At 59.3% G+C, this 16,570-nt stretch overlaps 2 protein-coding genes across 2 annotated transcripts; one reads left to right on the top strand and one right to left on the bottom strand.

The window, feature by feature from the left end:
• Positions 1-8,243: 8,243 nt before the first annotated feature.
• On the bottom strand, positions 8,244-13,995 carry LOC131840866 (neurofilament heavy polypeptide-like). Its single transcript, XM_059189057.1, has 3 exons — positions 12,933-13,995; positions 8,591-8,740; positions 8,244-8,410 (listed from the first exon to the last, which is right to left on the bottom strand). The coding sequence occupies exons 1-3, from the start codon at positions 13,993-13,995 to the stop codon at positions 8,244-8,246; spliced, it is 1,380 nt and encodes a 459-aa protein (XP_059045040.1).
• Positions 13,996-15,631: 1,636 nt separating this feature from the next.
• Positions 15,632-16,150, top strand: LOC131840864 (uncharacterized). The gene has a single exon (XM_059189056.1). The coding sequence runs from the start codon at positions 15,632-15,634 to the stop codon at positions 16,148-16,150; it is 519 nt and encodes a 172-aa protein (XP_059045039.1).
• The last annotated feature ends 420 nt before the right edge of the window (positions 16,151-16,570 follow it).

Below are 16,570 nucleotides of genomic sequence, written 5' to 3'. Positions count from 1 at the left end.
TGGTCGCCGAACCATATCGTGTCCCACGAAGTGACCATTGGTTCGGCGACCCCTCTGGCCTGGTGGCCATTGTCGGCGCGGGCAACCCCGCGACCCCGCTCGTCAGCCGCCTATTCGGCGGAGCGGGGTACATAGGAGTGAGTTGGGGGGAAACCGTCGTTGTCGGGACATACTTCTCTCCGAACAGGACTCTCGCCGAGTTCGAGCAGTTCATGGACGGGCTGGGGGCCGCTCTGGAGCTATACTCGGCCCGTCCAATGATGGTGATGGGGGACTTCAATGCCAAATCCACGGCATGGGGCTCCCCCATCACCGACTCTCGAGGCAGGGTCCTGGAAGACTGGGCGGCCGCGGCCGGCCTGGTGGTGTTGAACCGAGGGTCGGCCGCCACGTGCGTGAGACAGCAGGGGGAGTCGCATGTCGACGTCTCCCTCTGCAGTCCAGCGATCGCACAGAGGGTGCGGAGCTGGCAGGTGTTGGATGAGGTGGAGACGCTATCCGATCATCGTTACATTCGGATAGACGTTCTCCCCTCACCCGTAGCTCCGCACCCCGGTCGCCAGGAGAGGAATGTCCCACAACTCCCCAGATGGGTGTTGAAACGTCTGAAGAAAGACGTGCTGATGGAGGCTTCCATCGTCCAGGCCTGGGTTCCCAGACCGGAGGGGCCTGTGGAGGTCGACGCAGAGGTGGGCTGGTTCGGCGAGGCTCTGTCGCACATCTGCGACGCGGCGATGCCCCGAGCCGGCCCTCGACCTCCTAGGCGTCAGGTGTACTGGTGGTCGGAGGAGATAGCGGCGTTGAGGGAGGAGTGCTCCGCCGCCCGCCGCCGGTACACCAGGCACCGCCGACTCAGGCGGGGCCGCGACGCCGACGAGGAAGCACAGCTGTACGAGCAGTACAAAGAGAGGAAGAAAGCTCTGCAGCTGTCCATCAGCAGGGCCAAGGAGACAGCCAGGGAAGAACTCCTGGAGACCCTGGACAGGGATCCATGGGGGCGCCCTTATAGGTTCGTCAGGGGCAAATTACGCCCCTGGGCGCACCCCGTGGCAGAGGGTCTCCAGCCGCAGCAGTTGGGGGGGGTGTTGGAGGAGCTGTTCCCGAGACAGCCTCCCTTCACACCTCCTCCGATGATGCCGCGTGGCAGTGATGGAGAGGCCAGCGTCGTCAGCGCTGCTGCGGTTCCTGCCATCACCGAGGAGGAGTTCGCCGCGGCCGTGGATAAACTCCGGGGCAAGAATGTCGCCCCGGGTCCGGATGGTATCCACGGCCGCGTCCTGGCCTTGGCCCTAAACACCCTAGGGGACCGACTCCGGCGCTTGTTCAATGCGTGTCTGGAGTCGGGACGGTTTCCCAATCAGTGGAAAGCGGGTAGAGTGGTCCTGCTCCGCAAAGCGGAGCACCCCGCAGGTTCGGTGGTTCCCTCGGCGTTCCGCCCCATAGTGCTGTTGGACGAGATCGGCAAGCTCTTCGAGCGAATCTTGGCGGGCCGACTCGTCCAACACCTGTCCCAGGTAGGTCCCGATCTCAGCCCGAAGCAGTTCGGGTTCCGAGAGGGGCGCTCGACGATCGACGCGATCTCGCGTGTGCGCTCCCTCTCGGAAGAGGCGACGTCCCAGGGTGGGGTGTTGTTGGCGGTCTCGTTGGACATAAAGAACGCCTTCAACACCCTGCCCTTTGCGACTATTAGGGAGGCGCTGAAATACCATCGCGCGCCTCCCTACATTCGGGACGTGATCGGGGCCTACCTCGAGGACAGGTCTGTGCTATGCACGGGGCGGAACGGCGTTGTTGTGCTGAGGGACATGCAACGCGGTGTTCCACAGGGGTCGGTTCTGGGCCCGATCCTGTGGAACATCGGGTATGATTGGAACCTGCGGGGCGCCCTTTTAACGGGCACTGACCTCGTGTGTTACGCGGATGACACCTTGGTCACTGCCCGGGGGCGGGACCTACTGGAGGCTACCCGCTTTGCCACGGCAAGCGTGGCGCTGGTCGTCGGTCGAATTAGAAGGCTTGGGCTCCAGGTGGCGCTGGAGAAGACCGAGGTCCTGTGTTTTCATGGGCCTCGGCGTGCGCCACCTCCGGATGCCCAGCTGGTCGTCAGTGGTCAGAGGGTGGGGGTCAAGTCCTGCATTAGGTATTTGGGGCTTGACCTGGACAGTCGTTGGAGCTTCCGCGCTCACTTTCGGAACCTGGTCCCTCGCCTTATGGCAGCCGCCGGCGCTCTTAGCTGGCTGCTGCCAAACGTGAGGGGCCCGGGAGAAGGTTCCCGCCGCCTATACCTCGGCGTGGTGCGGTCCATGGCCCTGTACGGGGCCCCCATCTGGGTGGGGGCCCTTGGTAGGGAAAATGTGGCCTGCCTCAACAGGCCACACAGGGTCATGGCCATACGGGCCATAAGAGGCTACCGCACCATATCCGGGGAGGCGGCGGGTCTGCTGGCGGGGTCTCCTCCGTGGGACTTGGTAGCGGAGCTCCACGCGTCAGTGTATCACTGGCGCGCGGAGCGACGTTCCATGGGGGAGGCACCCGCTGGCCACGGGATTGAAGCGCGGAGGTCCGACTTTCGGCGGATCCTCAGGATCAGGTGGAGAGAAAGGCTGGCCAGTCCATCGGCCGGCCTGAGGACCGTCGAGGCTGTCCGTCCCATCCTCAAACGGTGGATGAATAGGAGATGGCCACTGACGTACCGCATGACACAGATATTGTCCGGGCACGGTTGCTTCGGGCGGTATCTGTGTCATGTGGCGAGGAAGGAGCCGACGACCGGCTGCCACGAATGCGGAGGTGTTGAGGACACGGCGCAACACACGCTGGAAGAATGCCCAGCGTTCGTGAGTGAGCGCCGTGTCCTCACACGAATAGTGGGGGACGATCTCTCGCTGCCGAATTTAGTTCGGAGGATGGTCAGTAGCGAGAGATCGTGGCTGGCGGTGAGCTCCTTCTGCGAGGAAGTTATCTCGCGGAAGGAGGCGGCGGAAAGGGAGCGGGAGTCAGCTCGTCCCGCTTCCCTCCGCCGCAGAAGAGCCAGGCCTAGAGGTGGGGGCGTATCCAACTCCGCCCCCCTCTATCCCCCACTGGGGCCGGGGTGACTGCCTTGAGGGAGGCAGTCCCCCAATCCAAAGGCCCCGGAGGTGTGCGCGTGTACCCACACGCCTCCACAATGGAGTAGGGCGAAATAGGTCGCCCTAACCACAAAACGAGATGGGGCCTGCCCTACAACATCTACAGGGCGGGCCGTCGCCGTCGGAGCTGGGGTAGAATGCACTTGCGAATCCCCTGGCTCCGGCATAGGCGCTCGTAGGTACACCGTGTGGTTTGTACACCGGTCGTGCCAGCCCCCCCCCAACCCTCGGGAAGCGAAGGGCCAGCCACTGCGGCGGCTAAATATCCGCCTATAGTGGCTGAGAGGTTGCCGAACTGGACCCGCCACTTTGCGAATCTGGCGAGAGTCCTGGGCGAGGCACCCAACGCCCGCCCCTTCAGCACGGGATTCCGATTTCTCCCTAAGTCGGATGCGGAATTCCGTGCTATACAAAAGTACCTGGTGGAGGCTAGCGAGAGGGATCCCACCATAAGCTGGTACTACTACAGTCTGGCCTCGGAGCTACCGACCAAGGTAGCCATAAGGGGCCTCCCAGCGGACACCCCAATCGACAGCATAGTGGAGGCCCTGAAGCACAGGGGGTTCGGCGTGCGTTTGGTGCGCGGCATTCCGGCGCGCCGCGGCCGCCCCGGATGCATATTCCACGCACAGCTGGACCCCATGGCGAAAGAGGAGCTCGCTCGGCTATATGCCGTCACAGAGCTCCTCTGCATGCGAGGTGTGGTCATCGAGGCGTGGAAGCCGGCATCGGTGCTCGCGCAATGCCACCGATGCCAGGCGTTCGGGCACGCCTCGACAAATTGCCACCGTCCACTCAAATGCGTCCGCTGCGCGGGTGACCACCTGGCAGCGGACTGCGACCGCCCGCGGGACCACAAACCGACCTGCGCCAACTGTGCCAAGCCGCACACAGCCAATGACCGCAAGTGTGCGGTCTACAAAAGAGAGGCCAGGCAGAGGGGTATCAAACCCCGCCCCCTCTCCCCCAGACGAATACAATTGTGCCTAGGGCGCAACAGCGGCGCGGCAAGCCCTCCGCGAAACCGCGCACATTTGTCGCCCAGGCCCCCCCTCCCGTTATTACGGTCGAGGAAGCCACAGACGCCAACCTAATGGCGCCGGCAAATGAACCGACACAACGCGGCGTCGGAGCCGGCACCAAGAAGCGTCGCCGCCGTAGGCGTGGTAAGAAGAGGACCGGGGATGCGCCAGTATTGGCATCGACGCCGGTCCCTTCCCACCGCATCCCGGAGGCGGACAAAGCGCCTTCCGCCCCACCCGCATCCACGGTACAAACAAGGGGCCCGCGAGCTGCGCCGCGCCGCCGCCAGGCGGCGCTACCGGCACAAACAGTGCCGACAGCAGCCGCCGTTTCGCAAGCGGTGGACGCGCGAAATGCGCCCCCTGCACACTCTGTGACGCGACCGGCACGTAGAGTGCTTGCGCCCGCGCCCAACACACAAGCGCCCGTCAACAGTGCATTAGATATGCTTATTAGCCTGTTGACGGAGCTGCTGCTCGCGCTCGCAGCCGGCGTGGACATAAAGTCGGCGGCGACAAAAGGATTGGCCAAAATAAACCAATACACGAATGGCCAGTAGCGAGCTACGCATCGTGTATTGGAACCCCGGGGGAGTGAGAGACAAGATCCAGGACCTCCGTCTCCTAGCTCACACCCAGGACGTACACATTATACTCCTGGGTGAAACGAAGCTGACAGAAAAGGAGACGTTGAGGGTGCCTAATTATCACGTGTACAGACGCGACGAAAGGTCACCGGCGGGCAAAGGGTACCGCGGCACAGCGGTACTAGTCCGCCGCGACGTAGTACACGTGGAATTAGAGCGCCCCGAGTTCCGCGTCATGCGCACCATAGGCGTGCGCATCAATGTCGACGGCGCGGAACTGAAGGTCCTGGCAGCGTATCGCCCCCCGGTGCCTGAATTTTGCCCCTCCGATATCCGGAACGTACTGGATGGGAGGAGCCCTACCCTGCTAATGGGCGACCTCAACGCGAAACACACGGCTTGGGGTTCCCGTCTTGTTTCGCGGGTAGGTCGAAGGCTCCTCCAGGATTCCCAAATCCACGGGTACGAGGTGTTGGGCCCTGCACACCCCACCCACGTACCCACGAACCCGAGACACAACCCAGACGTTCTGGATATAGCCCTGGTACAGGCTGTGCCCTGCCCGGTGACATTGGAGGTGCTGTACGACCTCGATACGCAGCACCTCCCTGTCCTAGCCACGCTTGACCTCTCCACCACCACCACATCGACGAGACCGTCGAGGCGGCGGATGGATTGGCGCGTTTTTCGCGCAGAACTGGAGCACTTGCACCTCGACGGCGACCTATCAACGCCCGAGGACATAGAGGCCGCCTCCGTCTTCATGACGGAGCGAATTCGCTCCGCCACTGAGGCGGCCACTACCACCGTAAACGTGGCTTCTCGCCGTCGAGAGGAGCTGCCATACCATCTGCGCGAAAAACTGGCGCGAAAGAGAGATCTCCGCCGCCTATGGGCTCGCACCCGCTGCCCGCGGGTCAAGCGTGAGCTCAACTGCCTGGCTGCGGAGCTGTCGGAAGGGATGCGGGACTGGCGTGGCTCCTCCTGGGAGGCCGTCATCTCCCGGGCGGACGAACACGCCACCACCCTGCACGCACTCAACCAACAGCTCACAAACGCACGACCCCCCCCGTCTGCCCGTTGCTAGACGAGACGGGCAGACGTTGTTACGCAGCTCAGGACCGGGCAGAAATCCTGGCACAGCACCTGGAGGGGCAATTTACGGCCAATCCCGTCGCCGCCGACGCACCACGCACTGTCGTCGAGCACCACGAGCGAGTCGTACGTCGCGTATGCGAGTTCCGTACCGCTCCGTCGCCGGACGTAAACGAGGTGAGCTTCGTTTCGCCCGGCGAGGTAAGGCGGCTCGTCAGCCGCCTGCCGAAGCGCAAAGCGCCCGGAGCGGACGGGATCAGCACCGCAGCGCTCGCACAGCTGCCCCGTAGAGCCCTAGTATGTCTAGTGAGGCTCTACAACGGCATACTCCGGACCGGCCACTTCCCCAACAGCTGGAAGTTGGGTAGAGTCATAGTCCTCCCGAAAGCCGGCAAGGACAAACGTCTGCCGGCAAGCTACCGGCCCATCTCTGCTCTCGCACGTAGCAAAGTCGTTCGAGCGCCTTCTGCTCCGCCGCTTGAAACCGACCCTGTCGCCTCGCGACGAACAGTTCGGTTTCAGAGGCGGACACTCGACGACTTTGCAGCTGACGCGCGTGCTCCACCACATGGCTGTCGAGCACAACCGCGGCCACTACACGGTCGGCGTATTTCTCGATATAGAGAAGGCGTTCGACCGTGTGTGGCACGACGGTTTGGTGTCGAAATTGCTCGACACCAACACGCCGTCAGCATACGTGCGAGTAGTGGACGCTTTCCTCTCGGGCCGGAGCTTTTACGTTTCGGTCGAGAACTGTGACTCTACCACACGCCCAATCGCCGCCGGAGTCCCGCAGGGCAGCTGCATCTCGCCAGCACTCTACGCGACGTACACAGACGACCAGTCTCGTGTGCCCCGCTCCAGGGGAAACCCTGGAGCAGTTTGTGGAGGCGCAAGCCTCCATAGTACCCGCCCGACTTAGGTCGGGCGTGACGTCCTTGCGGCCGGGTTGAGGAAATTGGCTGGTGGTAGCAGCCCCTTCCTTTTCCCGTCCCCCACTGGGGGGGACGAGGAGAGCTTGTCTCTGCCGCGGGACTTAGCGTTTTGGTCCATGTCGGACTCTATCACGCTGGCGGATGCCGACACGGTGCGGTCGGCGAGGTCGCGGCCCGTCTCGCGGGCCAGGTCGCGGGCGTCTCGGCCTTCCTCAGCGTCGTCGACGCGCTCTACGCGCTCGATGCTGGTGGAGGACGAGATGTCCGGATGTTTAGTGTCGAGCGAAGACGGGCTCGCAAAAACGGCCGTGTCGAAGCGGCCGCACGCGGATGGACCGGGCCCTTCCGGGGCGGCGGGCGGGAGTGCCAAGCCGTCGAAGATCCCCTGCCCGTCGGCCGGAAACGGGGTCACCTTATTGGTGCCCCTGGGCCGTAATACGGAGAGTCCGGCAACGTCGCCGAAATCCCGGCGGCAAGAGAAACGGGGGGACGACGAGATGTTCGTCCGACCCTCGGAGGTCCCTGTGGGGAAGGGGAAGGTCCCCCCAAAAGATGACATGCAGCCTGTGGCCGTCTTCAGGGCGGAGGCCCAGAAAAAGCTGGTGGCTGCCCTGGAGACGGTGCGCAGGTGCGGAAACCTTAAGGGGACCGACCATAAGCTGCTGAGGGACAACATCGGCGCTGTGATGCGATTGGCGGAGGGCTTGGATGTTAATGCCCCCGCCAACAACGACGTCACCGCGATGGCTGTGGAGCGCCGGGATATGGAGAAGCGAATTGGGGAGCTCCATAAAGAAAATAAGGAGCTCCGTCGCCAGATCCAGGCGCTCCAAACACAAATGCAGCAGCTCGCGGCGAGGACACCACAGACTCCCTCAGCTGCTTCCCAGGCACCACAGGGGCCTGCGAGGGTGAGGGCACCTGGCCCGGCCCCGGCGTCAGTGATAGACACCGAGGAACTGCGGGCGGAACTTCTGCGCTCGACCGGGTTTATGGTCGACGCCCGTTTCCAGGAGCTGAAGGAAATGATCCAAAAGGTTCATTCCCTTCAGGAGGCGTCGATCCGCCCGGTACACCGCCCGCCGCTGCAGAGCGATGGGCAGTATGAGGTTCTGTCCCGCATCCCTGGCGCAGGGGGACCGGGCTTCAGGGACGCCCCCCATTTGCGCGGGGCGCGAGGTGCTGAATTCCCGCCGCTTCCAGCGGCTCAACCGACCAGCCGGCCGACCTCCGGTAGTCAACAGCCGGGCGCGGGGCGCGCAAACGATGGCTGGAGCACGGTGGTGAGACGGGTAAAAATCGCAACGTCCCTGAGAGGCAGACCCAGAGTACTCAAGGTACTCAGAGGAGCTCTGGGGCCCCCTCTCAGGGGAAGAAGGGCAAACCGGCCCCGCCCTCACCATCAAAATTGCGCGCACCGCGCTCGGCGGCTGTAGTTGTCTCCCTTTGTCCGGAGGCGGAAGCGGCGGGAATGACCTATTCAAAGGTCCTCAAGGAGGCGAAGGACAAGATTGACCTCGCCTCCTTGGGCATAAACAGTCTGCGGTTTAAGACCGCGGCCACTGGGGCCCGGATCCTAGAGATCCCAGGGTCCCAGACGGGAGAGACCAGGCCGACGCGCTCGCGTCGAAGTTCCGGGACGTCTTCCCGGAAGGTACAGTCCGAATCGCCAGGCCCACAAAGACGGCCGAAATGAGGGTCATGGGCTTGGATGACGGTACCGACCGGGAGGAGGTGGCGGCCGCCGTGGCACAGCACGGCGAGTGCACGGCGGACGCCGTCAATGTCGGGGAGATTCGGCGCGGCGCGTCGGGCCTGGGCACCTGCTGGGTGCGGGCCCCATTGGCCGCGGTGAAGGTCACGACGGCAGGGCGGATCCGGATCGGCTGGGTCTCGGCTGCTGTGGAGCTGCTGCGGCAGAAGCCACTCCGGTGCTTCCGGTGCCTCGAAAGTGGGCACGTGCTGGCCAGGTGCTCGCACGAGGAGGACCGGAGTGGCTTGTGCTACCGGTGTGGGGTTCCCGGCCACAAAGCGGCCGGATGTTCGGCGGCCCCACACTGCGTGGTTTGCGCAGCGGCAGGTCGCCCAGCTGACCACCGGGTGGGGGCCAAAAAGTGCCCCCAGTCCCGCAACAAAAAGAAGGGATACGCACTGTCGTCGGCCCGCGGCAATGGCCGCCGGGGAGAGGCTGAGGTGATGGACACCGGTTAATAATGGCAGTCCATCGCCTCCTGCAGGGGAATCTGAACCACTGCGCGCGCGCCCAGGATCTGCTTCTGCAGAGCGCGGTGCAGTGGGGAGTTGACCTTGCAGTGGTCGCCGAACCATATCGCGTCCCACGAAGCGACCATTGGTTCGGCGACCCCTCTGGCCTGGTGGCCATTGTCGGCGCGGGCAACCCCGCGACCCCGCTCGTCAGCCGCCTATTCGGCGGAGCGGGGTACATAGGAGTGAGTTGGGGGAAAACCGTCGTTGTCGGGACATACTTCTCTCCGAACAGGACCCTCGCCGAGTTCGAGCAGTTCATGGACGGGCTGGGGGCCGCTCTGGAGCTATACTCGGCCCGTCCAATGATGGTGATGGGGGACTTCAATGCCAAATCCACGGCATGGGGCTCCCCCATCACCGACTCTCGAGGCAGGGTCCTGGAAGACTGGGCGGCCGCGGCCGGCCTGGTGGTGTTGAACCGAGGGTCGGCCGCCACGTGCGTGAGACAGCAGGGGGAGTCGCAAGTCGACGTATCCCTCTGCAGTCCAGCGATCGCACAGAGGGTGCGGAGCTGGCAGGTGTTGGATTAGGTGGAGACTCTATCAGATCATCGGTCTATACGCAGAGATGTTCTCCCCTCACCCGAAGCTCCGCACCCTGGTCGCCGGGAGAGCAATGTCCCACAACTCCCCAGATGGGTGTTGAAACGTCTAGATAAAGACGTGCTGATGGAGGCTTCCATCGTCCAGGCCTGGGTTCCAATACCGGAGGGGCCTGTGGAGGTCGACGTAGAGGTGGGCTGGTTCGGTGAGGCTCTGTCGCACATTTGCGACGCGGCGATGCCCCGAGCCGGCCCTCGACCTCCTAGGCGTCAGGTGTACTGGTGGTCGGAGGAGATAGCGGCGTTGAGGGAGGAGTGCTCCGCCGCCCGCCGCCGGTACACCAGGCACCGCCGACTCAGGCGGGGCCGCGACGCCGACGAGGAAGCACAGCTGTACGAGCAGTACAAAGAGAGGAAGAAAGCTCTGCAGCTGTCCATCAGCAGGGCCAAGGAGACAGCCAGGGAAGAACTCCTGGAGACCCTGGACAGGGATCCATGGGGGCGCCCTTATAGGTTCGTCAGGGGCAAATTACGCCCCTGGGCGCCCCCAGTGGCAGAGGGTCTCCAGCCGCAGCAGCTGGAGGGGGTGTTGGAGGAGCTGTTCCCGAGACAGCCTCCCTTCACACCTCCTTCGATGATGCCGCGTGGCAGTGATGGAGAGGCCAGCGGCGTCAGCGCTGCTGCGGTTCCTGCCATTACCGAGGAGGAGTTCGCCGCGGCCGTGGATAAACTCCGGGGCAAGAATGTCGCCCCGGGTCCGGATGGTATCCACGGCCGCGTCCTGGCCTTGGCCCTAAACACCCTAGGGGACCGACTCCGGCGCTTGTTCAACGCGTGTCTGGAGTCGGGACGGTTTCCCAATCAGTGGAAAGCGGGTTGAGTGGTCCTGCTCCGCAAAGCGGAGCACCCCGCAGGTTCGGTGGTTCCCTCGGCGTTCCGCCCCATAGTACTGTTGGACGAGATCGGCAAGCTCTTCGAGCGAATCTTGGCGGGCCGACTCGTCCAACACCTGTCTCAGGTAGGTCCCGATCTCAGCCCGAAGCAGTTCGGGTTCCGAGAGGGGCGCTCAACGATCGACGCGATCTCGCGTGTGCGCTCCCTCTCGGAAGAGGCGACGTCCCAGGGTGGGGTGTTGTTGGCGGTCTCTCTAGACATTAAGAACGCCTTCAACACCCTGCCCTTTGCGACTATTAGGGAGGCGCTGAAGTACCATCGCGCGCCTCCCTACATTCGGGACGTGATCGGGGCCTATCTCGAAGACAGGTCTGTGCTATGCACGGGGCGGAACGGCGTTGTAGTGCCGAGAGAAATGCAACGCGGTGTTCCACAGGGGTCGGTTCTGGGCCCGATCCTGTGGAACATCGGGTATGATTGGAACCTGCGGGGCGCCCTTTTAACGGGCACTGACCTCGTGTGTTACGCGGATGACACCTTGGTCACTGCCCGGGGGCGGGACCTACGGGAGGCTACCCGCTTTGCCACGGCATGCGTGGCGCTGGTCGTCGGTCGTATAAGAAGGCTTGGGCTCCAGGTGGCGCTGGAGAAGACCGAGGTCCTGTGTTTTCATGGGCCTCGGCGTGCGCCACCTCCGGATGCCCAGCTGGTCGTCAGTGGCCAGAGGGTGGGGGTCAAGCCCTGTATTCGATACTTGGGGCTTGACCTGGACAGTCGTTGGAGCTTCCGCGCTCACTTCCGGAACCTGGTCCCTCGCCTTATGGCAGCCGCCGGCGCTCTTAGCTGGCTGCTGCCAAATGTGAGGGGCCCGGGAGAAGGTTCCCGCCGCCTATACCTCGGCGTGGTGCGGTCCATGGCCCTGTACGGGGCCCCCATCTGGGTGGGGGCCCTAGGTAGGGAAAATGTGGCCTTTTTTTTTTTTTTTAACGTGTGGAAAATCTTCAAAAGACCGTCACCTCGCCGGAGGGATGGCGAGGTGGTGTGTGAGACTTGACTCACTAAAAACCACACGGTGTACCTACGAGCGCCTATGCCGGAGCCAGGGGATTCGCAAGTGCATTCTACCCCAGCTCCGACGGCGACGGCCCGCCCTGTAGATGTTGTAGGGCAGGCCCCATCTCGTTTTGTGGTTAGGGCGACCTATTTCGCCCTACTCCATTGTGGAGGCGTGTGGGTACACGCGCACACCTCCGGGGCCTTTGAATTGGGGGACTGCCTCAGGGAAAATGTGGCCTGCCTCAACAGGCCACACAGGGTCATGGCCATACGGGCCATAAGAGGCTACCGCACCATATCCGGGGAAGCGGCGGGTCTGCTGGCGGGGTCTCCTCCGTGGGACTTGGTAGCGGAGCTCCACGCGTCAGTGTATCACTGGCGCGCGGAGCGACGTTCCATGGGGGAGGCACCCGCTGGCCCGGAGATTGGAGCGCGGAGGTCCGACTTTCGGCGGATCCTCAGGATCAGGTGGAGAGAAAGGCTGGCCAGTCCATCGGCCGGCCTGAGGACCGTCGAGGCTGTCCGTCCCATCCTCAAAAGGTGGATGAGTAGGCGATGGCCACTGACGTACCGCATGACACAGATATTGTCCGGGCACGGTTGCTTCGGGCGGTATCTGTGTCATGGGGCGAGGAAGGAGCCGACGACCGGCTGCCACGAGTGCGGAGGTGTTGAGGACACGGCGCAACACACGCTGGAAATATGTCCAGCGTTTGAGAGTGAGCGCCGTGTCCTCACACGAATAGTGGGGGACGATCTCTCGCTGCCGAATTTAGTTCGGAGGATGATCAGTAGCGAGAGATCGTGGCTGGCGGTGAGCTCCTTCTGCGAGGAAGTTATCTCGCGGAAGGAGGCGGCGGAAAGGGAGCGGGAGTCAGATCGTCCCGCTTCCCTCCGCCGCAGAAGAGCCAGGCCTAGAGGTGGGGGCGTATCCAACTCCGCCCCCCTCTATCCCCCACTGGGGCCGGGGTGACTGCCTTGAGGGAGGCAGTCCCCCCAATCCAAAGGCCCCGGAGGTGTGCGCGTGTACCCACACGCCTCCACAATGGAGTAGGGCGAAATAGGTCGCCCTAACCACAAAACGAGATGGGGCCTGCCCTACAACATCTACAGGGCGGGCCGTCGCCGTCGGAGCTGGGGTAGAATGCACTTGCGAATCCCCTGGCTCCGGCATAGGCGCTCGTAGGTACACCGTGTGGTTTTTTAGTGGGTACAAGTCCCACACACCACCTCGCCATCCCTCCGGCGGGGTGACGGTCTTTTGAAGATTTTTCCACACGTTAAAAAAAAAAAAAAGGGTTCCACCATGACCGCAACACAGAGTTCGTTGGCCAGGTAGGTGGCAGCCGCTTCTGCGTATGTCATAGAACCCCTTCCCGTCGCACCAGCGGTTCTGGGTTTTTTACCTTCCCCGGTTGGTGTGACGGTGTCTTCTGGACGTGTACGCTTTTGCGGTCTTGCCTCGTTTTTTGGGTCGTTGGTCCTGGGTTTCTTACGGCCTCGCGGTTTCATGCTGCGCTTTTGTGTGCCAGCAGCCAGAACGGCCCTCGTCCCAGTTGCAGGTGCACTGGGTCCACTCGTTGACGCCTCCCCTTTAGGTTTGGTCGTCGCTGGGCAGGACCCGAGTTGATGCCTCGCAGCATCTACCGCTTCTGCGCGTTGTGCCGCTGCCTTGGCTCTGGCTTTCATGCGCCGCTTCTTGGAGGCCGATTTGGGTTTTATTAAGGTGTTCCCTGGTTGTTTCGGCTTTGATGGTGATTGGATCGCGTCTTTCAGTGACGTCAAGTCCATAGCCTGGTTGTCCGATTCGGTCCCTGATGCCGCTGAAACAGACATCTCCTCCGATTCCACCTTGAACAGTGCCGCCAGGTTCACCTCGGATGGCTCACTCGTTGACGCAGCCTTATTAGGCGCATCGTGGAGTGAACCCTTCTTTGGTTCCCCTGGTGCGGCGACTATCTTCGGCAGAGAAGTGGGAGCTGCCTTTCTTGGCGCATCTTTGGTCGACGCTGCTGGTACTTTACGGAACGCAGCCTGAGTTGGCGCATTCCGCTCAGTCACCTTTTTCGGCGTGTCCCCTGACGCTGCCTCTTCCAGCGCATCTTTGGATGATGTGGTTGGTACTCCACGGGACGCAGCCTTGGTTGGCGCATACCGATCGGTAGCCTTCCTCATCATCTCCTGCGACGCAGCCTTGCACGGCGCATCCTTGGATGACGTGGATGGTACGTCACTGGACGCAGCCTGGGGTAGCGCATCCTGTTCGGTACCCTTCCTCTTCGGTTCTTCGGACGCAGCCTTGCTCGGCGCATCTCCGGTAGAGTGTCCTGGTGCATCAAATGACGCGACCTTGATTGTTGGTCGTTTTGGCGCATCTTGCGACGCAGCCTTCGATGGTCGTTGCTTTGGCGCATTCGTAGACGCAGCCTGTTGCTTCTTGTTTTTTAGTTTTTTTGCCTCTAGATCCATGAGTTGGTTTTTTATATACTTCACCTCAGGAGCTCTCCACCCTCCACGGAGCCCTCACTTCGGGGACGTCATTCGTTCCACGAATGATCGCCAGAGCTACTCCCTTGGTATAGGTCCAGCAGGCTGAGAAGTGGACGAGTCCGCACGCAGCGAAGCACAGCGAGGACACCTACCTCACGAGACGATGAGGCAGGCTAGCCCCAAAGCACCGCGCCACGCCGACTGTCACCCCCCAGCTCGCCGAGCCTCGCTTGACTGCCCGCTTATGGGGAATCGCAGCCGGTTGATCGTGGTTAGCTACTCCACGACCGCCCGTTTGAGAGGAAATCCAGACCGAAGAGGTGTGTTGTGAGCAGCATACAACTACAGCCGGTACCCTGCTGCACTCAACCGCCAGGACTCCTTCATCCCTCCGTACGGGTCACCGCGCACGGCACAAACACGCGGGAGGTCATTACTATCCACCTTCAGTTTTTTGCTCGATGATGGACACGCAAGGACATGACCTCTTCATCCCTGCATTTGTCGCCCGGTAGTTTCGGTTACGTCTATTTCATAGGGAACTAGACCAATAACAGGGCGGCAACCTCGTGAAGGATATCTACCGAACTTGCCTTAAGGATCTACACGACTTGCGCTCTCCCTTAAGACCGCGCCTCCCTACCGCCTCTGAAGGAGGTGGTAGAGTAGGCCTGCGTCCATATCTCACTTTTTTAATGAGATATGACTGCAGGCCCGCCCCCAGTCTTTTGACAGGTATGCAAGTACTATATATTTATCTGTTCGCTCATAACTTCGAAACTTGAAGAGGGAAATATTAATTAGATTGATCTGATACAAGTGTACTCTATTATATCAACCTCCACGCGGTCACCCTGGTAATTATAGCAATTAAAGACATTAGTGACATAGTTCTTCTGTTAAAAAAAATAAATACCTACTCATTGTAATTTAATGAATGAGAATTGAATGTGGTATAGAGTATATAAGGTCAGCTATACCTTTATGAAACCTCAATAAACAAGTGTTATATGGTATCTAAATTACTGGCATTGATAGCTAAATATGAGGATCCTCGAATTTTTACAAATACTCATAAGAAACTTTACAAATACTCGAATTTTGCCTTTGTAGAAGGATATTTTCAACCTTACTAAATTGTACAAGGTTTTGAAACGATAATCATTCATAATACTATGATATATTACTGATCCTAATACCTACTATTCATGATAATTAGTTTTTTAATATCTCCATTCGAGGGTAGGTTATTCATAATTTATATTATTAGATTTCATCACAAATAAAAATATCGATTTAAAATCGAAGGTTGGTCCATATTTTTTTATTATATCGAAATGACAACGAGTTCTGGCAATATAAATGAAAGGTTAAAATTATAAAATATAGGAATAAAAGTGTTGTATAACAATAATTGTGTGTGTCTTTTATTGTCACCATCAATATAACTTTTTATCAAAAAAGTCAAATATGTAGGGTACTCAAATATAATCATTCCATGTAAGCAATAATACAAGCATTCATATTAAAAAACATGTTTCTAAAATATAAATGTGTTTTAATCCATAATATTGGCGACGAGTGATAAATTTATAGTGATAATAAATGTACAAACATGCAAGCAATTAAATTCCACGAGTACCGACCCGGGAATGAAGATTTTAGCCACTACATAGATAGGCTAAATTATTGTTTTGTGGCAAATGGAATTTGCGACGATAATGTGAAACTTGCTAATTTCTATACAATTTGTGGCTCTGAGGTGTTTGAAACGGTGCTAGCTTTGATAATACCAAGAAAATCACATGAAGTCAGTTTTAACTATGTGGTTGATTTATTGACAAAACATTATACACCTAAATCTAATGAAATCACCATGTCCTACAAATTTTACAACCGCAACCAAAGAGAAGGCGAAAAGGCGCTCGATTACTTAACAGAATTGAGGAAAATAGCTGCACATTGTAACTTTAGTAATTTGGAACGAAATCTTCGTGATCGTTTAGTATGTGGGATGCAAGATGAGAAATTGAAATTTGAGTTACTGAAACGAGACAACTTAACATACAAGGAAGTGGTGGATTGTCTTACAGCAGCAGAAACAGCACATCGTGACGTCACAATTGTTAAATAATAATACGGGAGTGTTTGAGCTCGTTTATTATACAACTGACCGTTACATGAAGTGTTGCTTACCCTAAACTTATTACTAACCTATCTACCTACATACTACCTCCACCCTTATTATATAACTTACTTAACTTAGATTACATTTACAATTAGATTCCTTTTTAAAAATTACATACTAAATAATCTCTAATCCCAACCATAACAGTCGGGAGGCCTGCGATTCCGTAGGGGATATCGCCGCCCGACTACATCCGCGCCCCTTGAGCCCTGTGTCGAATGCGGAGCCGATTGTTCCGTAGTCATAGTAGTGCTCTGTGAACGCGCGGGGTTTGAACCTGTTACCCACCCCGCCGTTGGTATCATCAAACTAGGATGTATTTTTTTTCCTAACATGTCCCTATTATTATCATCATCCGAAGGAATC

The sequence above is a fragment of the Achroia grisella genome, unplaced genomic scaffold, assembly GCF_030625045.1.
Source record: "Achroia grisella isolate CSIRO2021 unplaced genomic scaffold, CSIRO_AGI_Agris_v1 utg1496, whole genome shotgun sequence".
Lineage (NCBI taxonomy): Eukaryota > Metazoa > Arthropoda > Insecta > Lepidoptera > Pyralidae > Achroia > Achroia grisella.
Note: the sequence above shows the minus strand (reverse complement) of the source record. Positions and strands in the feature narration are given on the sequence as shown.